Here is a 23,272-nt window from a genome sequence, read left to right on the forward strand (position 1 = left end):
CTCAAATCATTAAAGAAAAGCTTACAAACTAACAATTGGCAGAAGTAAAATAGTAGATTTAATAAACTTGAACATTGGTGCAAGAAGGAGACTATCGGAAAGAAAGAGACAATTGACAAGATCGCAACGCAAGGATTTAAAAGGAGAGAACCCTTGCATTCTTAATATGAAAATGAATGACAAGACAACATTTAGCATTATGCTCTTTTACATGCCTTGGCTTTGGGCAAATGAGTAGGTGAGGTGGGGACACAAGTGGGAGTATTACTTTTACTTTTCCTTGCTGGCACAAGAACAAGTGAAACATGTTCTTCTCAGTAGCCTCCACCTTCCTTCCTTTCTTTTTTAGGGGTGTGTTGTCCTCAGGGGGTCTCGATGCCATGTTTTTTGTTTTTCAACCTCTGAGCCACCACACTAAGCATTTCATTCATTATATCATCCTGGGTTTTTTCACTACCCTATTTAGGTTGTTCCCCAGCATTTGCATTTTCCAAGGACTTCACTTCATCAACACCAAGTTGGTCTCCACCATGTATCTCTGCCTTCTTTGGTTGTTCCATCTCCACTTGCAAAGTTTTCTCCTCCCTTGACATTGATACATTCCCATGTATCTTTTGCTAGTTTTCTTCTATCACAAGTGGAGCATCACCTTCATGACTTAAAGAGCTTGTAGAAGTCTTAGTTTTCTTTTGCTCTTGATAGGTTTTGTTCTCTTGCTTGAAACTGGTAGAGTATTCCATTGCAAGCCAAAAAATAGAACCATCACTAATATGTTCAAAAAAATGTACATGCCTAGCTTGTAGCAAGTACACCATAAATTTTACATTTTACTTGTGTGTGCCTCAAGGCAACCCAAAACTTGGCAAGTTCAGGTAGCAATTGTTGCTAACACCTTGGCTTCATGCACATAGTCTTGTAGAGCACATAGATGCAAAACAATAGGGATGGTATCGATGAGAGCAAGCTAGCATGTATATACCAACTAGGCTGGTGCCTCTAAGGGCAAGCCACAACCAACACATTCACCACTGACATAAATTGCTTCACGTGACATTGATGCAACGGGCGGTGTGGGGGTAATGGTGTGCACCACCCCCTCCTAAGCTCCTCAACAAGCTCAAAGTGCATGATTGTATCCTTCTCTTCTACCAAAGCAATCTTGTAGTTAAGCGGTGCAGATCATCATGGAGAGTGTGCAACACCAGATAAATGCTTGTTATAGGCTTGTAGTGAGCTCCACACACTCAGAAGTGCTTTCTAGTTTAATGAAGTGCTTTTGGAGAAAAAAGTGCTTTATCATAGAAATTTGATATTTCCTTTGAAAAAAATAGCTCTTGGTCCATAAAAATAACTTTTCTCTAAACAAAGTTCTTTTTGATAAAAAATTCTTTGACATAAAAGAAAGTGCTATGGGGTTAGTAAAAGCTATTTTGAAAATGCAAAACTACTTACTTATCCATAGAAAAAGGCCTCCATCATATAAGTGCTTCATAAACACCAAAAAATGGCTTTGCTTATAGCTTAATGCAAGTGCTTTGTGATGTTCAAAAAGTGCTTTCTTCACTAAGGCAAGTACTTCTACACTAGTCAAATTGCTTCACTACTAGAGAAAGTGCTTTTAAGGATATGCAAAGTGTTTTTCTTCTAAGAAATTTCTTTTGTCCCATACAAAGTGCTATGGTCTAATGCACAGAAAGGGTTGTAAAAAGAGCTTTTCCTTATCCAAAGTGTTTCTGGCCCAATATAAAAGCTCTAAGGAGTTTGATAGGTTGTCTCCTTCCTGGGAGAAAATACTTCCACTCAATAGAAAGTGCTTATTTGCCATGAAAACATGTTTAAAAGGTACATAAAGTGCTCTTCTTCCCAAAAAATTGATTGTAAACCAACCAAAGTGCTTATGGCCTAGTGTGTAAATTATTTTGGCATTTAAAAAGTACTTTTGTGCCTTTAGAAAGTGCATTTACCACAAAGAAAATGAATTTGACATACACAAATATTTGGAGTAGAGAAATTCACTTGCACTACTTCCATGGGTTGCTTGTTCAAGGAGCCTTCATTTGCATTCACACCACAATACTCTATTGCCTTCTCACAAGCTTCGATGCAGCCCTACAAGTGTTCTACTTGCAAAGTCTTTAGCAAAGGGCATTGTAGGAAGTTTTTTATCTATATTTTCAAGGCCTCCAATTCTATGATCATCATCTTTGTCGGCAGCACTTGCACCTTCTTGACAAAGAAGATCCTCTCTTCTCTCATCATAGGCTAATTTGTAACACTAAAAACCTCATGTGTGTCCTCTTTTGCACTTTTGGCCCTTTGATACATACTAGCATTGATACCAGTTGGTTGCAAAGAGTGCATTAACACAGATGACATTCGATTGGACACTGGAGTTGACATGCAAAAAGGGTCTTTCCCATCTTCCACATTTGTCTTATTAGATGTTTCATTGGGAGCAATGCTTGATGCACCATTTGCCTTCAACCAGTTCTCTAACTTTCTATCTAGACTATCTTGGCTTGTATAGATTAGCCAAGGTACATTGGCCCTAGATTTCCCCAACTCATCATATGCTCCCTTAGATTGTCCTTTGATGGACATTGCTCCCACATAAAGTACTTTGCGAAATTTGTGGGGAGCTCATTGTTACTCGATGCGCCCTGGTAGACCTTGTGATAAAGGAAGTCGCACTCATCCACAAAGTCTAGTCTCAGCATATTGAGGTAGAGCTTGGAGCCGCAATGACTGACCTCCTTGAAAACTGACAGCCAATCTTGCTCTAAAATGGTTGGCACTTTTGCTGGGGGAGCCTGTTGGACAAGCTTAGCACATAGACCTCATGCAACTTCTTTGATGTGTAGCAAAACTGAGGCAAGTGTAGATACTCGAAGTTTCGGCTGTCATGTCCCCCTCCATCTGAGACTTGTAAATGCGATATCAACGTCATGCAAATCCAGGAAAAATGATTTATGAACAAACTAGAATCAACATATTCAAGGTAGCTAACATATTGAAGTTTCACATCCCAACAAAGATTTACCTAATAAGGACTCATCTTGCCTTTAGAGGTAGCCTTGCTAGAGCTACCAAGGTTCATTGGACCGGGGGGGAAGAGCTTAGTAGCAAACTTTGCTACTAGCACACACATGGTGATGATGGCTTTCAAAAGTGAGCTCTATTATAGGCATGAACAGAGCCAAGAAAAATGTCTATGGGGGGGAGGTGATAGGGTGGGAGAAAAGAGCTCAGAAGCAAACTCTACTACTGGCATGCATAGGGTGATGAGGGCTTTCAAAAGCGAGCTCTATTGCATGTATGAACAGAATGTAGACAAATGTTTGTTATTGGTAATGACATAGTACACATAGTCGGGGGAAAGGGGAGGGAAGAGCTCAAACATAGGGCATCTAGAATGCAACTCCAATCCAGCAAGAATGAGGGATAGAAGATGGTGGACACATGCATGAGGTCATTTTAGTTGGAGGCGTGGGGGGGTACTAAAACTACCTTAACCAACAATCATTCCAAGTGTCCATCTTTGCATGCCATGAGTAACTCATAGTGCCATATTTTATCCAATTAAATCCTTTATAAAATCCATTGGGCAAGGAAGAAACCCCTTTTGAGACCACTTTTCAACACCACCAAAATAGTGGAATTTTAATACCACCTAACAATGCTTCTACCCTTATATACAAGTACATCCTTTATAAAAAAGTGAAAATAAAATAATTAACATATTATATGATTTATATGTTTGTGTTGAATCCTTTTTTTAAATTAATATTAGTATTCAAAGGTCCACTACAACTCATATTCTGTTAGAATATTATATGAATTAAATGCTAGCGAGCATTAACATCTATGTTTTGAGCCCATTTATAGCTCCTGCGTTAGCGAAGATACTCAATGTTTGATATACTATTTCTTGCTCAAAACTGAAGCAACTCAATAAATAATCAATATTCTACTTTGCACCCCATATCATGCTACCCAATTAGTTCACTTTCTTTCTAGGTTGATATGCACAGTGCAATCTCATCACAAGTAGTTCATATCATACAAATTAGCATTACAAGTTACTACAATGGTGAAGATTATGAATTTGCACTCACAATTAGTGTGCATATTAATAGTCAACTTGAATTTGCATAATTAATATCAATAAGTGCAATCTCATCACAAGTAGTTCATATCATAGAAATTAGCATTACAAGTTACTACAATTATGGAGATTATGAATTTGCACTCACAATTAGTGTGCATATTAATAGTCAGCTTGAATTTGCATAATTAATATCAATATATAACTCGCATACTCCATGCATCTTAGGTATCTCCTTCATTCTCATGAGGATAGGAACATGTGAGGTGTTCTCTCAATGGTTGTATCCTTGTTGTTGGGAATTGCAATTCAACTTCTGAATATATACATTATCGTTTTATACATGCATGGGTCTTGCCATTACATGATTGTGTTGTTGTGACAATTCATATCAATTGTTTCTTAACCCCTTTTTGAGGATGATGATACATACATAGCACTATTTCACATGTTGATTTTCTTTTGTAATAAAAAACACTTCATGTGCACTCATTTTTTCTTAAGTTCAAAAAATGTGTCTATTTTCCCACCTATGTTTGCATTTCCTTTTAGTGTAAGAAACAAGAAGACCAAGTATGTAGCCAATAACTTACTAAAAGGAATAGTGAGATTTGACTCAAGTGATCAATAAAGAAGTTGACCAAGAGGGATGTACATGCATGAATGCTAGTGATGGCCCATAAACCCATGGATACATCATAGGAATGAATCATCCATCTCTCTCTCTCTCTCTCTCTCTCTCTCTCTCTCTCTCTCTCTCTCTCATCAAGATCACACACACACACACACACACAATCCTTAACAAGACAATGCTCACCTGCAATACCCAATGTACCATTCTTTTAGTCTAGTTGTGCAAAGACATGGTACCCATAATTGCATGAATGGATCTCTCTCTCTCTCTCTCTCTCTCTCTCTCTCTCTCTCTCTCTCCAAAGAGCTAATATTCTTGTGTACTCTCCTATGTACCCATGTTTTTAATGTCATTGGACATAGGCATAATAGCCACATTAGTTGTTTCATTAATGGATAACTTGGACATGGTGATGTGCAAATGGTTGTATTTATTATTGCTTAGATTCACCATGAACATATTGATCTAGTTTAACAATTATTGATGAGTCCACTATGATTGAGATATGTGCAAATTTAATCCAAACCTATGTACAAAGTTTGAACACTATATTAAGAAAGAAGACTTAGAAATGTTGAGTGAAATATGAGTTTGAAACATCACAAGATCTTCAGTACAACAAGACTCCCATAGTCCCTACAATGGGTTATTTTGCCATGAATTGTGTGTTTGGAGCATCAAGTCTTCCCTTGACAAGTTCATAGCCTGCAAAAGCACAATCCTAAAATGAGATTTTGGTGTATGCATAATGCAGAAACATAGGTAGATAGATATATTGTAGTTGCCATGATATATGCATTTGAAACAAGTGATAGTGTCTTTATATTTGCACATATATTGTATGCATCTATTTTTATGCATATGATTGAATATGTGTATGCCTGCATTGCACTTATGTATATACTATTTCGACTATTGCTTTCGCTTTCTCTAAGCTGATCAGTATCATTTAGGTTTTGAAGCTCTACATACTTTCCAGATGGGAGAAATGAATGCCACATGAGGGGGCAACCCACAAACTACATATGGATGGGAAGAAGAAGAATATACTGACCTAGAGAGGGGTCGATGCCGCGGTTCTTCAGCTCGCGGTAGTTTTGGGCGATAGAGCAGCACTGGCAGCACCAGTCCACACAGCAGTCATTGCAGGGCTCCTCTGGTAGACCGAATGTATGTCGCAGTTTGGATCGATAGCCGCAGGTGTAAAGACATTGGCAGAAGGGCAGGATGAAGAAGATGCAACCACCCGCACAGCAAGCTGATCAATTAATCAACGCATAATCAACAGTGCTTGATTGATTCGCTTATCGGATCATGTACTTAAACAGATCACACACAAACATTGGGGGCCGTGGGGTTGTTTGAATTATGAAGAACCTTAGATTGATCATACAATAAGGACAGTTAATTCACTCACAGGTGTGTCCACGATCCAAGACGTTTACAAGGCGACCCACCAGGACGCAGGGGCAGCACCAGGCGCAGCAGCCTAATTCAATCAAATACCCAAGCACCACAAAATCAAAGGCCACGCGCATGAAATTAGTAATTGTAATTCGATCAAATACGATCTCTAAGCACTGTCGTGATTACTAGCGTTAACATAAATCACCCTCACTGATATGTTTCTTTGCGATCTCTTTCTAGTGATTTTATGAGTACTTCTTTTGCACTAATCATGAAAATCAATGCGGTGCGATGATTCATTATCATCACGATGTAACGAATGGCTTCTTGCATTAATTAGGTCTCCTGTGTAATTATCTTAGCTCAGTGATTGATTGATGGTCTTACAGGAGCTGAAATCTGTACAGCAGTCGCACAACCCAGTGGTCCATCTCCCCGGCGCAACTTGTTCCGCTGCCATAGTCGTCTGCAACTAGAGGATTGTACGACAAGCGATTATAAGCCCTGTTAATCTGTGCAGTTTGTGTGGCGAGAGGATCGTATCGATCAGCCGGCTAATTATAACCACTGAGACTGTAATTACAAGTCTCGTGAGTCAGCTGATCCGAACGTCTGTGAGATGATAATAAGGTAGCCGGCCACCGATCAGATGTAAGCGATGGACGGAAGCTTCAACTTATGAAGCAAAGTGAAAGAAGAGGATAAATATGTATCTATGTGTCTGTAATGCTGGTCATCGCCCTTATTATATAGCCCTGGATACTATCTGCATACGTAACGTGGAGCTCCAGCTGCATCGATCGATCGGTGAAACGGCTTGACTTGGACGCCTTGAAAACGCGGGACGCGTTCCTTATCTATCTTTGGACGACCGGACTAATTCATATTCTGCAGCGCGACATGACAGACCTTGCCTGGGTCTGCGACTCTGCCCACCCGGCCATTCCCGCATGTGCCGCTCAACTTGGAAGCTGACAACGTGCCGAAGGACAAGTCGCCGACTCGCCTGGCGCGACGCGTTATGACTTACGACTTCCAAGAAAAATGATGCCTCATGTTGCTAGACGTGACAACATGCAAATTGCAGGTCTCAAGGATTGGGCCTCACTAAAATACATTACAATATGTCAAGTTGCTAGACCAAGTCAAGAAGGCAAGCTAGCACTTATCCAAACGTTTCACATTGCTACACCCAGTCAAGGAGGCAAGCTAGCAGTTGTACAAACGTTTCACATTGCTACACCTAAATCAAGGAGGCAAGCTAGCTCTACTCCCTCTAGGCTCTTGTGCCACACCCAAGCTCCCTTGTTTATCACATTGTGTTTATGCCTTTTTTATTTGGTTGTGGGTATTAAAAAGTAAACAATGTGATTTCTTTAGTAACACTTTCATGCCTAGACAATTAAGGTGATCTAAGCGTAAGCCTCACACAAGGTGATGCAATCATAAACTAAGCCATAAGCCTCGGGCAATGCGTAGAAGCTGAAGGTCACAATACCTTCCAAAGGGTCCTCGATCCTTCAACAAGAAGCTAGAAATAAAAGTGCCCTTGGAAAGAAAAGTGCATTTCACATAATAATTGTAGCATTTTGCCAAGAAGTGGAGGTTTTCATTGAGCCTTTTACAATGAACTATTGAGTGACCTATTGAAATTTGATAGGGTGTCACAAGGGTATATAAAGAGTTAATGGGAGCATATTCAAATTTGATACAGTATCACAAGAGCATACAAAGAGTCAAGTCTAAGCTTAAAGGCTCCGTTAAGGTGAACATTAGGAGAAATATGGACTCTCTTTTTTTACCCTTTAAAGGGTTTCTCTCACCTCTCTCTCTCTAAAAAGAGATTCCAAAATAATATTATAATAAGATATCTTCTATAATCAAGCAAATCTCATGTTTTTATTTTCAATAGTTTTCACCTATTATTTTATTTCCAAACTATAGCATAAGGTTACTTTATCTCAAAATCCTCATAACTAAAAAAATACAATTCTATTTTCTCTAAAAATAGAGCCAATCATTAATATATGACTCTTTAATGACTTCATGGCTTTTCAACATGAAAATATATTAGAATCATTCTCATTCTTGTTTCTTAAAAGGACGGAATTAGATAAAAAATGATATAAAATGATGTACACATCATATTTTAAGATTATTTTTAACCCAGAGATACCTTTTTGACTCGAGAGTTTCCTTGTAAATTTTTATCTTTTTTGGATAAGTATATGCCTATTTCTGGGCATTTTTTCATTCCCTCTTAAAGCTCTAGTTTTGTTCGAAATTTTGTGTACTCTTCTCCTTCCCTCCAGCATATGGTTTATTGCATACAAATTCTTCTGAAGCAACACTCAGTACTATCTACAACACTCTCTACCCTGCTACAAGCAATCTTAGGAGTGGTTTTGATAGCATTTGCTGAAATCAAATAATATCTATCTACAACACTCTCTACCTTACTACAAGCAATCTCCCTCTTCAGTACTATGCTATAAGATATCTTCCTCTTCAACACTCTATACTACAAGCAATTAAGTGATAATGGAGATATCTTTTTTTTTTAAATCTCTGTGATGTTATTATTCTTCATAGGTTTTGTTTAATCATTAAGTGTCAATTCATAGAGAGAGACAGAGGGAGGAAGAGAGAGTGAGAGGGAGAATGGTGGGGAAAGAGAGAAGACAGTGTACGATGAACTAAGAAAATAAGTGATAGAGTGACAGAGAGTAAATTAGAGTAGAAGATAAGATGATGTTATTGTTCTCCACTAGCCAAGCTTCTCTATAAGTGTATTTAAATATATTTGATCAATTCTTCTTGTGTGTGTATGTGTGTATGTGTGTATGTGTGTGTGTGAATATTTTGGATAAAACAGAAGATAAGATTGGATGCTAATTAGAGGTAGATTAAAAGCTAAGATTACATGTAGATTAGGGTCTATCATAATTAGAATCAAGAGAAAGAGACAAGATCCAACTAGGTAAAAAAGAACACAGATATAGTGAATCAAAGGGGTATAATTGTGTGATTTGAATGTTAATCCAAGTTAAAATTGGCATATATTTTTCTTTACAAAATGCAGGTGCAGGACGTACCAAGAGAAAGAGCGATATTCACATTCAATTGGAGGATGAATATGCACCAATGTTCAAAAGAACTATGGAAAGGGATGATGCAATAAGATACATGATGCAACAAGAAAGAAATGCATGGAAAAAAAATGTGGACCTTTGGGTTGATGGGTGCATTTATCCAACCCGATCCAGTCACTCAAAGGCCACCACAATTTGAAGGGCTTACATCATTTGTAAAGTTTGTTTGTGAACTTGGCAATGAAGGATTGTATGGATACACATGTAGACTTGTCACACAAGGATTAGTAGGGGTTCATCAAGCCTTGACAAATATGCAGATAAGATTATAAGGGAATATGCAGTCTTTGATGGAAAAGGATAGATTATTGATTGAGAAAACGATAGGGAAAACTAGAGCCTACAACAAGCAATGTCTGTCATTGAAGATCCTATGTATGCTACACACGTGCAGAATATGGAGGTACAGTCTAAATTTATGGACTTGGAGAAGGAGAATCAAAACATAAAGAGGAATCTCACAAAAACTTTGGAGATTAGGCCCACTTTAAAAACCAAAGAAGCACGTCGGCGCATCCGATTAGTTAAACCAATTCACCAATTAACCAAAGAAAGTGGACAATATCATGGACGGATATATGCTCAATCTACTACAATGAGAAATATGTTCCCTCATGCAGAGAATGATACTATTGCCAAAGTCCTAAGCAATGATATGATAAAACATGCATTGGAAAATCGTAAATTCAGGGACATTGTAGATGGTGTCACAAGTGAACATCTTAGGAATGCGAGCAACTTGTTTACTGCTCTACAGATGCTCAGGGATTATGTGACAAGGTGGGAATGAGTTCTGAGTCATATAGTATGCTCTATCAACAATTGGATATAGGTTTTAAGCAAGTCTTCAAACCTAAGGGAGTAATGCCTCTGCTAAAACCATTTCACATGAAGAAGGCTCGAAAACAACTAAATGAGAAAGTTTCAAATTTAATTGGTGAGCCAACGCATCTGGAAAATACACACATATTGAAGTATGGTTCCAAAGAAGTTGCATTTGTGTTGAATGCATCCAACAAATTTGTATTGGATATGTGTAGGGTTCAAATTGCTATGGTCAAGTTCTACAATATGTCTATTGAGAAGAGTATAGAGGCAAGCTTAAGTTTGTCCTCAAACTTGATGAGAGTGAGATTATTAAGGGGCAAAAACTTGAACGTGTGAGTATAACACTTATGAATTGAGCATTGGATCCCAACATCAATGAAAATCATTCTTTATACTTCAATGTACAATCAGAGAATGAAGTCTGGTGGCTTGCAGCATTTGAAGTACCAAAGGAGGACCATGAAGTACTTAAAGTTTTTTTAAACCTCACTAATATACCCAGTGTTATTCAACAACAAAATAATGGAGCAATTTTACACATCGAGGGGTTTGGGGACTATCAAGTTGAATGGCATCTTGCAGGTGATTTAAAAACATTGAAGTGTATGTTTGGTTTATCAAATGCCATGAATGCAAAATTTTCGTGCATATACTACATGCAAACTAGGAAGAAAGGGAAAGATGGAAAGAAAGAATGGCTTGCCAAGGCATAACAACAAGGTGCTCGAATACATGATCAAAAAGTCATGAGAAATGGAATGTTAGTTCCAATGGATCCAAATTGGCACCCTATTTTGGAAATATTACTAACAAGAGTTCACTTTTGCACATTACATTGTTTGGTTAGAATAATTGAGAAGCTAGTATATGAATATATATGCTTTGGATACAAGATGCAGCATGTGTGAGAAGTTGATGCTACATGCAAGAAGGTAGAACAAGTCCTCTCTGAAGTTGGATTGAACGGGGGCCAAGTAGAAATAAAAAAGGATGATAAAAAAAAGGGAAAGAGTGAAAATATCCCTTGTAAACCATGCTTTGACGGACCCAAGGCTAGGAAGTTTATATCTCCACCTCGAGATAAGGAAGGCAATGTACTTTTAAAACAATCAGATAGGCATGAAAATTGGAAAAAGTTGCACCTTGCTATTTCGAATTGTAGCAATGGGGGATGAACGAGGATTGCAAAGGAAAAAGTGTGGATACACTTAGATAGATTAGTAGCTCTCTTACGAAAGTTGAGGTTTAGGGATGGTGATGCCAATACATTTAAAGAGACAGTCACTAAATTTCATAAGTCCATACTGGAGGCATGGACTACAAACAATATAACATATTATATGGTCAGTATTGCCACCATTACAAAAAAATATCATCATGTTGAATTAGTTTGTCTTTCTAATCTCTCTTCTTGTGTAACATATACTTGAAGCACATGGTCCATACTTTGCAGATCAAGGAAGTTTGGTAGTATGGTCAACTCAAGGCATGGAATGATCTCATTGGCAAGCTCGGTGTGCTTTTCAAAAGGCAACTGATCATGGTGGTGGCATCAATGATTCCAATTCTATGAGGCAATTATTACAATGGTGGTATAGGAGATTAGAGATACGATATGAGGAAAAAGAAAAGAAGTCCAAAACCTCTCAAGCAGAATTTATAAGTAGGGCAATATATGAAGTGAGAAAAGCAAGATATGAAAACATCACAGCTAGACAACACCATGCAAAATGGTTGGCAACTCAAGAGAGAGATGGCAAGAAATGGATAACTAGATAAAGATCATGGTAATGCCAAAATTGATACTTGATATTCTATTTTGCAATGATTTGCATTGTGCGTATTTCCAAGTTTCTAGTTTTCAAGGTAATTTTGTTGAGGATAAATTCAATACGCAATCACACACACACCAGTGATCAGTTGTACATGGGGCAATGCACTATATCTTTACAGTATTTAGCAATTTGGCAACACTATATCCGATATACGATATTCCATTCGACCCATGACTTATTTTTTGTGAATTTTTAAGTTTTCAATATTTCACATAGTTTGGTTGACAACACATTTAATATGCAGTTATCCACACTAGGTGATGAGTTTTTCTATTATCAGTAAAGTATAATCTAATTAATGCATTTTCAAAAAATGATTTAACCGTCAATTTTATAAATCAAAATCTGGTGAAACTTCCCCCACATGATGAGCATCATAAAAACTCATGGATATTAAAAAATTGGCCCCATCAGAAGCCTTTGGGACACCTATTCAGAGGCTCACATCTCCAGATTCAAGGTCCCAGTTGCTAGCCTCTAGACAAGTGTCTTAGAGACTTCTGATAAGGCCTTTTTTTTGGGTAGTTGATGTGTCGTAGAGGAGTCCATACGTAAAATTTCATGTCAATTGGATCACTGGTCATATTTTTCAAAAGCCTAGATACATTAATTCAAGTTTAAGGGTTTTTGAAAAGTTTTGCTTTAAGTTTAAAGTTTCACCTCATTTTACACATTTCACTTTTGAGTTTTGAGTTTTCTTTTCTAGAAGACAGCATGGACCAAGCAAGCGGCGACCCCCTAGAAATCCTATACACAGGTGACCTCCCCCAGCTCCACCACCACTACCATCACCACCACCACCACACTAGCATCTCAAGCGTCAATGGAGACCAGACACATTGGCTCTTCATGAGATCTACCATTACCAGAAGACCACACACCTCCTAATACCAAAGGCTCCCTTCCAGAAGCTAGTGTGGGAGATTATGAATGGCATACTGATTAAGAACAGCAAGATGCACTTCTTAGATGGATCACGCTTGCAACAACCCGATCACTAGACTGCCCAAGTCCTCCTTGCACTACAAGAAGCTGCCAAAGCCTACCTCATCAACTTGTTCGGAGACTTGGTCTATGCAGCATTGCATGCAAGGAGAGTCACCGTCACTGCTCGATAGGGATTTGCAGATAGTGAGATTCTTCGGACGATGGAAGGATAGTCCTTCTGGAGATCAACAAAAATAGGGGTGTACTACTAAAACATATGCGTAATGTAGCTTCCAAAGAGATTTTGTAAAACCCTAGTTGTAATGGATCCCATGTAAAATATTATGAATATGAATATAGATTTTTTGGTACGTCTTATTTTTGTTGATTTGCTTGTTATTTGTTTTATTTATGTATTTGAGTTATTGTTACATGCGTTTGAATGAATACATGTTGCACACGAACTCGATAAAGCACTACGCATTAAATTTAGGGTACGAATCATGTTGCATATAAATCTGATAAATTAGCATAACATTCAAGTAAAAAACAATAATAAACAATGCGTATGACAAACTACATTGCATGAAAATCCAAAAAATATCGATTTTCATTACTTCAAGAGAAGATTACAAAGTGCAATACATTGGTGATGAGATATCATTTGGCAATAAGTACATCTACTCTCTCTAGGCTTCTTCGAGCTGCACTCCCCATGGTTAGAGCTATTCTTGATCATAGGAAGCAACACATTTTGCCCTAGTAGTTCTTGTCTAATGACATTGGAGTCTTGAACACCATCAATGATGCCAGGGGCCGCCATGGAAAAAAGTGGCCCAAACCTAATACTAGAGAATAAGTAGAGGAGCTTCAAATGTCAAGGAGACACTACTTTCTCTAAGCTAGAGTTCATTGGGATGGTCTTGAAGGGCCTGGCCTTCGTTAGTGCCCTCAACTTCAGGAAGTTCTCAGCAAAAGTCGGAGAGCATGTCTTATGAAATACAATAATGTAGCTCACAATCTAGCCGATATACTCCTTCAATGCCGAGTCCTACACCCTTCCTTGGCTATCGAATCGGTCACCTTGTCTAGATGAAAATTCATCTATATAGACAATGTCCTACATCACACGAGTTTAGTGTTAGACGCACTATTCATGGAGTGTGCTAAAGATATATACATCAGATTCACGTGCAAATTTACCAGTAAGGCCTCTAGGGCATCAAGACCATTGGGATTAATTTTTGCTGGGATCGGGCCCTTAGAGAAGCCCTGGCCGGAGGCTCACGTCTGGGGTACAAATTCAAGACCCTAGACATGAGCCTTCGGCCGGGGCTTCTCTAGGGGCCTAGTCCCGGCAAAAATTAATCCCAATGGTCCCGATGCCCTAGAGACCCTACTGGTAAATTTGCGCATGAATCCGATAACATTAATATGATAACATTACCTTCTCTACATCATCTATCTGCTGCTATAATGGAGCATCCAAGTCTGCTCTTGTGACTGAGCCACCCTCGTCTCTCTCTTAGGAAGGTATTATGTAGTCAGGTCGAGGTCCAAAAATGCTTTCTTGCAACTGCTCGAACTTCTCATCTATATCATACTATGGCGTTGCATTCTCAATCTGCTCTTGGATGCTCACAATGGCAGAGATGTTATCGACAATCGTGCCATCATATCGAGTCATCTCATCAACATGTGTTGGGGCATCTTGTATATCAAAATCTATAAAATCATCAAGTGCATCATCCGCCATGATACAATATAGTTCTTCTTCTCTTAGCTCCAAAATTTCCAGTACATCATGCATGAGTAGATATTCCACCCCCTCAATGATGATAGCATGGAGAGAAGCGAGGTGTGGCTCATCGGGGTTAGCTCCATACGGTACACACACATAGGAGACTATATATACCCTAGCTTTTGCATAACCTTGAGTCTAGAGATCTCACTTTTTGCCATAGACCCTAGCTCTAGTATAGTGGCATCGTTTTGTGATGCGGAAAACCCTTTCACTTCCTTTATTCCAGACTCTGCTCTCAGATGGGTCCCCATATATTTCTTATATAGTTTACGTATTGGATTAAGCCATGCAAAGGTGATTAATTGAGTCCTCGTACATGTGGGGCAGCATCTTCGTGCCAGAGTAGTATCCACCTCATCCCAGGACCATGCCATGATGGATCTCATTGAGCGTGATGTTGTATTTGCCATATATGTTTTGTGCATTGAGGTGCAAGAGGACAATGACAAAGAGATCGATGCACCCTCTCGGCCATAACTAGAGTGTTTTGAGAGGGAGCCTGAAGAGATCGAGTGTAGAGGTAGCACAAAGCTTAGCCATTGTGCATCCACCTCCTTGCCCTGATGAGAAAATCTATCACGGATCTAGTTAAGGTGCCATCAAATCTTGCATAAAAAATATTATTCCAATAGCGTTGGTGATTTGCTTAGTATACGTGAAAGCTAGCGATAGCATGTAAAATTATTATTTAAGTTTGAGTCTTGCATCTAGAGAAAATGGAGTTGAATCCTTCTTGCCTCAATCTTTTTGAATAAAAATACTAGCTGGCTAACATCCTATTTATCGTACTATTCATTGTATTGTCTTAATCTTTATTCCATATATCGTGATATTTGGTTTAAATTTTAAACCAATTCTCATACCATATAAACTATCAAATCCTAAACTCATTCTTAATTTCTTGTTGAAGAAACACTATCCTTGATGCTAAAAGAGCTTGCAAACACTAAAGCACTAATTACTCGAATAGCCTTCTATACTCTTTGAGGGCACACTTATTTCAATATGAGAAAATAAGCTCATGAACTTGATCTTGTTCCCTTACCAAAATCGGATTTCATTTGTTAGATGACCAAAAGAAAAGAAAGGTGTGACCCAAATATATCGCAAAGCTTCAATTCATGCCTCATAGGCGGGAGTGGTAGCCATGGCACATAAAGAGAGAAGGAAGGAGAGCACAAGAGTAGGGAAGTAGAGAATGAAAGTGAAAATGAGTTTGGACTTATAGCTTTTATGTATCTAAGGTTTTAAATAAATGTTCTTTTTAACCACTAAAGTTTCAAATTAAAACTATTACCATAGTTTCTTTATTTTAATACTTTAAAGTCACCGTTAAAAATACTCATGCAGACAAACACTTCGTTCTACATTATTATATCCTTGAATATACTTGGATCACTGAGTATATTCAAGTCCAACTAGAGAAAATATAGAAATTTTTAAAGAAAAGAAATCTAGAAGACCTTCAAAATCCCTTGGATCCAATTTAATATTTAAATTTAAGAAATGGGTAGAAGAGATTAGCTACAATATATCATTATGCAAAGACAATATTGCATAGATTATAGAACTCCAGCCTGCAATTTAATTATGATTTTAACCAGCATGATTGACTAATTATAGTATGTATTATCACATGCTTGGATCATAGTAAACTAAGATTATCTAAATTGAAAGTACTTAGAAGTTTATAAAAAGTTTATATTCGTTTTGTATAAAAAAATTTACAAGAATTCCACTATCTCAAGGATATGTGGAGAAGCACATTGTTTACATGTCATGGATTGCTCACTACGAATCTTGACTTTTCTATTATCTAACTTGAAATAAAAGTTATAGAGGGGGTCATTGGACATTAATTGAATTTTTTGTCCTAGAAAAGAAATGGGCCAATGGCTCTCTACGTTGACCACAAAAGGATTATGGCCATTCCACAAGATAACCACATCTATGAGAGCTATATGTGTCTCATCTCAAGTATCTTGATCCAAGATGTTCCACTCCCCTCGCAAAAGTGGCAATTTTCTATATCGAAAGTGAATGCACAAAGTTTGTCTAGCGATGAAATGCCTATAATAAAAACAAAAATAATGGTAAGTAAACTAACACAACAATTCATCTAAGCAAGACCTATGTCAATTAAATCAAGGCATTCAAAGTAGTAAAACAGATTTACCTGAATGTGAGATCAAATTGGTTGACCCTGCACTCAATTGTCTCATCAAAATGTGTTTTTTTGACTTGCCAAGACTCACCCAATAGTTGACTCATCCATTCCTTGGATGGACACTTGCATTGATAATGAATCTTTATTTTCTTCAGAAGATCACATGAACCAAACAAATGTACAAACAATGAGAATGAAATAAACCAACTAAGATACACATCTTTGGAGCCTGTGATGGGTTTCATAGCACTATTAATGTCGGATTTTGTCTTGGACTTACATGCTCATGACAACTCCAAGCTATCAATGAACCATTCACCACCACCACTAGATAGTGGCGGCAATGGTACATGCTGCAATCTCTGGCTTTCTACTGCATACAATGAATTATAAAAAAAGATATTTTGAGTTGGAAGTTGACTTGTAGAGTTATTATCATAGATCAAACAACCTATGTCTTCATGCCAAACAGGTATCTTGCCACTCAAACATTCCACATTCTGCCATTCATACAAAGTTGATGGATATAGAGCTATCAGTAAAACAAGATTGAATTAGAACACTGCAAAGATTTTTAAAAACAACTCTGATGCAAAAGAATAAACAATGATAAAATTTGAAACTTACTATTTTGTTTATAATTTGCAATATAGTTCTTGTCGTGTATAGAGATTTGTTTGTGCGTATAAACATGTTGGATTAATACTTCTGTTACTGTACTTGTTCCATTAAACACTTTTTTGAACTCTCAATTCCTACCTTTCCAGTGTTTGCTAGGGTTTGCAGCATCCTTACGCCTAGCCTTGAAAATCCCTCGAGTACTTGGGTGCATCAAAATCCAATCCAACTTATGGTACTTATCACAAATCCAGTTACCGCCACTATCTTTCCTATTGAAGACCTCCACTGCAAGTATGTTACTGATATTTTTCCTCCATGAAGACATCTATAATAACCAAATAGAAAAGTTACCTATCAGCATTGTATAATTTGCAAATTTTCTCTCTAAATAAAATGAAATTTAAAAAAACATTGTACATGTAATTATTTTCACAAAGAAGCCCAGAGATGTTGAACAAGAAGTTGACTTATAACAAGACCATTGTTCCTTCATTGACGAATTCCTAGAGTACAAAAACAAAAGAAATCTCGGGTCAAAGCATACATATAACTTACATAGGCTTTATCCAAATGAGTTGAAACTTAACCATGGAGCAATAAAAAAAAGTGACAATATACATGTGGGTCTCTTTGCAAAGAAGCCCAAAGATGTTGAAGCTGAGTTTTTAAAAAATCATTGTTCTCCATCCTTGGAGACTCTTAGAGTGAAAAAAAAAGGAAAGCTAAGTAGGCATATAGCTTGCATACATTTTGTCCAAACGAGATAAAATTTAACTATGAAGCAACAAAAATACAAGACAATATACTTGCAACTTTGTTTACAAAGTAATCGTATGTTGAAGAAGAAATTGAGTGTTCAAAAGATCATTGTTCTTGACTATAAGAGACTCCTAGAGTACCAAAACAAAAGAAATTACATGTTAAAGAATGCACATAACTTGCATGGGTTTTGTCCAAAGGAGATAAAACTTTACCATAGAATATCCATGGAAGAGAACAATATACCTATAAAGTTTTGTGAAGAAAATCTTAGGGCTTTGGTAGAACAAACTCTGCTCTCATAAAACATGTGAAACTCACTCTGTGTTTGTGTAGAGGAAATGAAATTTCACAGGGTTACAGATAGGGCAAGCAACAATGAGGCTGTAAGATTTCGTCGGGAAAGAAGAAGCGGAGAAAGAGATATGATAAATTTGAGTTCCGCCTAAGAAAGAGGGGGAAACTAAACAAGGGAGAAATGAAAAGTTAAATATTAAAAAAATAAGAAAATAAAAATTCGAGTCACAAACTTCTAGGAAGTGCCAACATTATATTCCCCATATTTTCTGTTATTTTATTGTTGAGGGAAGATTTGGGCCAAGATATGCCCAGAGGATTCATGTTACATGAATCTGGAATTCTAGCTCTCTCATTGGTTAGGCCTATATTTATTTATTCATTCCTTAAGGGAAAAAAATGAGAGTCCATATTTCTCTTAATGAAAGTTATCTAATCAAAAACAAAAGTGAGTGTGTGAGATGATAATTATATGGAAGATTAATTCAAATAGCAATGTACCGATTTAGATGTTAAGTGATTAGAGATGTCAAATGGGTAGGATTGAACTTTAATTTTCTCATCAAATATCTTCGATGGTCATAGATGAACACATTAGCTCATCATAAGCAATACAAAGTAGTTTAAGCACCATTAATAGCATTGTGATACAGTTTTAGAAACGGATCTAGCCAAATTTATAGAAGAGGTTTTTACATGAGAGACAATTACAATAGGGGTTTAAAGACCAAGTATGGGGACCATGGAAGTTTATGAAGAAAAAGGAATAATTCAATTTGGAAAATCATCTAAATGTGAGAGGCATCTCAAATACCTCTTGAATGCATGTGATATTAATGATTTTTTAATAATGGGTCACTAAGCTAAATGTCAACCATTCAATTTCCACCCAATGTTTCCTCTAATTAGTAAAGTGATTGGAAAGTACACATTTTCAAATATTGGACATTTCAACCATTGTATTATTTTGTTTATACGCTTAAAGTGAGAGTAAAGTCAACCTAATTTGCTTTATAATATGTGCCAACCATTGAACCATCTTTCTATTTTTAGTCCTAGATCTTACATATTAATAAATATTAATCATCTATTGAATGTTGCACTTTAGATGAAGGTTCTCTAACTTATAAGAAATCATGTCACAACATATATTCTAGAAAAATAACTTCTCGTGACCTTTTCAAGTCATATAGGGAATTCTAGTCATATTTTTGTATGCACATTATGTAAGATCAAGACAAGGAGATACTCTATTTGTCACAGAACGAATAGATTTGGAATGTATTGGAGCATTTCAATATGAAAAGGGGGAAGGCTATTAGTGTTCCATTGCCTCCATATTTAAAACTTAGCCAGGAGGACATCCCAAGTCAAATCAGAAAAAGGTTGAAAGAGTGAAGATTCCTTATGCACCCATAGTTTGGTAGCTTAGTATATGTCGTGGTTGCTACACGTCCAAACATTGGCTATGTAGTGAGAGTTGTAAGTAAGTACAAGGAAAGCCTTGGTAAGAAGCATAGTAAGGTAGTAAAGACTATCATGCAATAATTACACAACACTAGTCTATCTTTGTGTATATGCTTTGAAAGAAAGGATGCATCTATTTGTGGATATGTAAATGCTTATTTTGCAAGAACTGTAGACTTCATGAGATTTGATGTAGGTTTTGTCTTAACTTTCATGAATGGTATAGTTTCTTGGGTCTCTTGATTGTATCAATGTATGCTTTATCTATCCCTAAGGTAAATATAATCTAGCGAGTGAGGTGCAAGGAAGCTATGTGTCTTACACATCTAGTGGAAGACTTGAGCATTACAAGAGAGGTGCCAAAATTGTAGTGTGATAGTCAAATTGCCATTCAGTTAGAATGGGACCATGTATTTCACGCAAATACGAAATACATTGAGGTGAAATATCGCTTCATTAAGGAGGTGCTTAAGGATAAGTATAGTGAGCTTATCAAGATCCATCCAGATGATAACCCTATAGATATTCTCATGAGGATCTTACCTTCATAAGGGCTTTGCACACTATAGAGTGCTTATGGGAATTGGGTAGTATCTTCACTTTCTTATTATACTCCCATAAAGGTGTATTGTCCTTTAACTAAGAGGTTACTAGGAAAAAGGCCAATGGCCTATAACTGAGTGGACATCCCTTTATGTATATATACACATTCTTAACTCATATATAAGTGAAGATAACAAAGACTAACGATATTATTCTTTTTTTACCCACATAAGTCTCTTGTGTTTCATTATGATAAGCCATGTAAATATCATTTGTCATATGAAATTACCATGAAATGTAGTGAGGCTTTTAAACACAAAGTCCTCATTATTGTAATAGATGCATTTTTTGTGGATGAGGATGCCATTGAGGACATTGTTGAAGAGCCTAGCAATGACATTTTTCCTTTGGCATCAAGCTAGAGGGTTTCCATCTCTAAGGTTGACAAGGGCATAGATATTATATCACTTCATTTGTAGCCTATTGTTGAGAGAGAGAAGGATGGTAAAGAGGACATGGAAAATAGGGAGAAGCTTACTGTTGAGGAGAATCATGTGTGCCACACTGGGGAGCAAGTTTGGGTTGGGATTATACCAAGTATATTGAATTTAGTTTTTTTGTTGTTCGAAAAATGGATTCTCTGTCCGTCCCTTTATGTTGACTTGTTCCATATGAAGCCATAAGGCCCTCCTCTTTGTTTTCTTCATGGTTGATTCTTTCCTTTGAAAATGTTTTCTATATTGTGACAATGGGTCTTAACACACCCTCTTGTGAGAGCATGACCATTGTGCCTCAACAAATCTAGTTGAGTGGGGACCATTATGGAGGGAGGTCAACTAAAAAATTGAGGATGAGTTGATTGAAGAATGGGCTGAGCGAAAACAAAGGAGATTCTTGGTTTGGGACAATAACCATAGATGGAAAACATTGATGAAATGAATAAAGGATGATATGCTTAATTTTTTATACCTTTATTGAACTAAGCCATTAGATTTGCAACATTTCTAATTCTTTTTTGTTGCGTTGATGTAATGTACACAAATGGTATTGAGAGGCATGTCAGGATCCAATCCCTATTTATAAATGTAGACAAGAAAAGAAGGTTCAAAGCTATTACTTGCTCTTGATTCTACCAAAGCATATGTAAATTTTGATTGTACTTTCATGTATTGTATATGGTATTTAGAGATGTTTCACAGTTGATATCCTTCCTTCTCTAATCTCAACTCTCTTTGACTAATCCTCCCCACATTGACACTCTCTTTCCTACTTTTATTTATCTCTCTACACTCCCTCCAATCTATCATTTATTCTCTAATATCTATGTATTGCCTCTATATGCTACCTCTCCAACTCTTTGATATCTTTGCACTTTTTTTATTGCCTTCTCATGTAGCTCTTTATCTTTATATTTATCTCTTTATATCTTTGTTTTTCAACTAATATCTCCATTGATATCTTCTATTTCCTTTCTAGTATCTCTACAATCCTTATATTCTCTCTTCTCTTGTGTTTTCTCTAGGTCCTATCTTTGAGTAGTACAATCTCTTTATATCTCCCCTATCTCTATTTATCATGACCCTCTCTTTGATATTCCTCCCTTTCTCATAATCTTACTCTTTGTTAACACTCTTTATCTTTATTTTTATCTCTATATCTCTCTCCTATCTCTATTTATTCTCACCCTCTCCTTACAATCCCTCCTTTTCTCAAAACACATCCCTTTACTTTGTCTCTCTCAACTTGTACTATCTCTTGCTATCTCCCTTTGGCTCTCTACTATCTTCACTCTCCTCACTATCTCTCTTTCCTCTCCAATATTTTGGTTGCCTTCCTATGCACTCTCTTTAGTAGCTCTCTTTAACTCTCCTTATCCTCAAGCAATCTCTTTATGTCTTCTTATTACTATTTGTTTATCTCTCCTTATTTTCTCCTTTTCCTTCCCATTGTCCCCCTCTTCCAACTCTCTTTGGAATACGAAATTCATTACTAATTTTTTATTGATTTTCCCTCTCTTCCAACTCTCTTTGGTGGGTACATCTATAAGAAATCGTCTATATTAAGAAATACCCTTTCTTTACGTGCGATAAGGCTATAAAATGAACCCTTTTACTTTATTAAACTTACATTTTTTTTTTCGAATTGTAATAAATAACCCCTTTTGTAAATATAATCATGTAAAGTTTAGTAAATAAAATACCATTTCTTTTGAGCTCACGTGGTACCTTACATATTCTATAAGGTGCACCTCGAAGGCAACTCTCCAATGCCAATGATTAATAATCAGTATGTCATTCTTAACACTCTAGACTCTCAAAACTAATCCCTAATCTTTGCTAACCTTTAGCTCAATGTCTCTTAATGTTTCTCCATCTCTCCACTCAATCTTAACTATAACTTGCAACATTTTGTTGATGGTATATTTTGTTTGGTGTTCTCTTTTGTATTGTGATAAGGGCACATGTGAAGTGCAATCTAGACTGAGTATGGAATAAAAAGAAGACAAAACCACCATGGGAATGTCCCATGGTATAAATCATTGTGCCTCTTGTTGGTGAAAGATTAAAGCTATGTGGTCATTGGAATAAGAGGTTTGTTAAATTCTAGGATGAGTACAATGCTACAAATTTTAACAAAGAGTCACGTTTGAGAGAGTTGGATTGATAGATGCCACATTTGAAAAAAAAAATCATAGAAAAAGAAGAGGATAAGCTTTGGGATAGAGG

At 36.9% G+C, this 23,272-nt stretch overlaps 1 protein-coding gene across 1 annotated transcript; it reads right to left on the reverse strand.

The window, feature by feature from the left end:
* Positions 1-5,270: 5,270 nt before the first annotated feature.
* LOC148033457 (cell number regulator 2-like) lies at positions 5,271-7,091 on the reverse strand. The gene is made up of 4 exons (XM_087682308.1): positions 6,534-7,091; positions 6,157-6,228; positions 5,794-5,997; positions 5,271-5,444 (listed from the first exon to the last, which is right to left on the reverse strand). The coding sequence occupies exons 1-4, from the start codon at positions 6,604-6,606 to the stop codon at positions 5,386-5,388; spliced, it is 408 nt and encodes a 135-aa protein (XP_087538434.1). The 5' UTR covers positions 6,607-7,091; the 3' UTR covers positions 5,271-5,385.
* Between the last annotated feature and the right edge of the window lie 16,181 nt (positions 7,092-23,272).

This window comes from Lygodium microphyllum, chromosome 7 (genome assembly GCF_053477565.2).
Source record: "Lygodium microphyllum isolate KBCC chromosome 7, Lygodium_microphyllum_v1.1.10, whole genome shotgun sequence".
Taxonomy (NCBI): domain Eukaryota; kingdom Viridiplantae; phylum Streptophyta; class Polypodiopsida; order Schizaeales; family Lygodiaceae; genus Lygodium; species Lygodium microphyllum.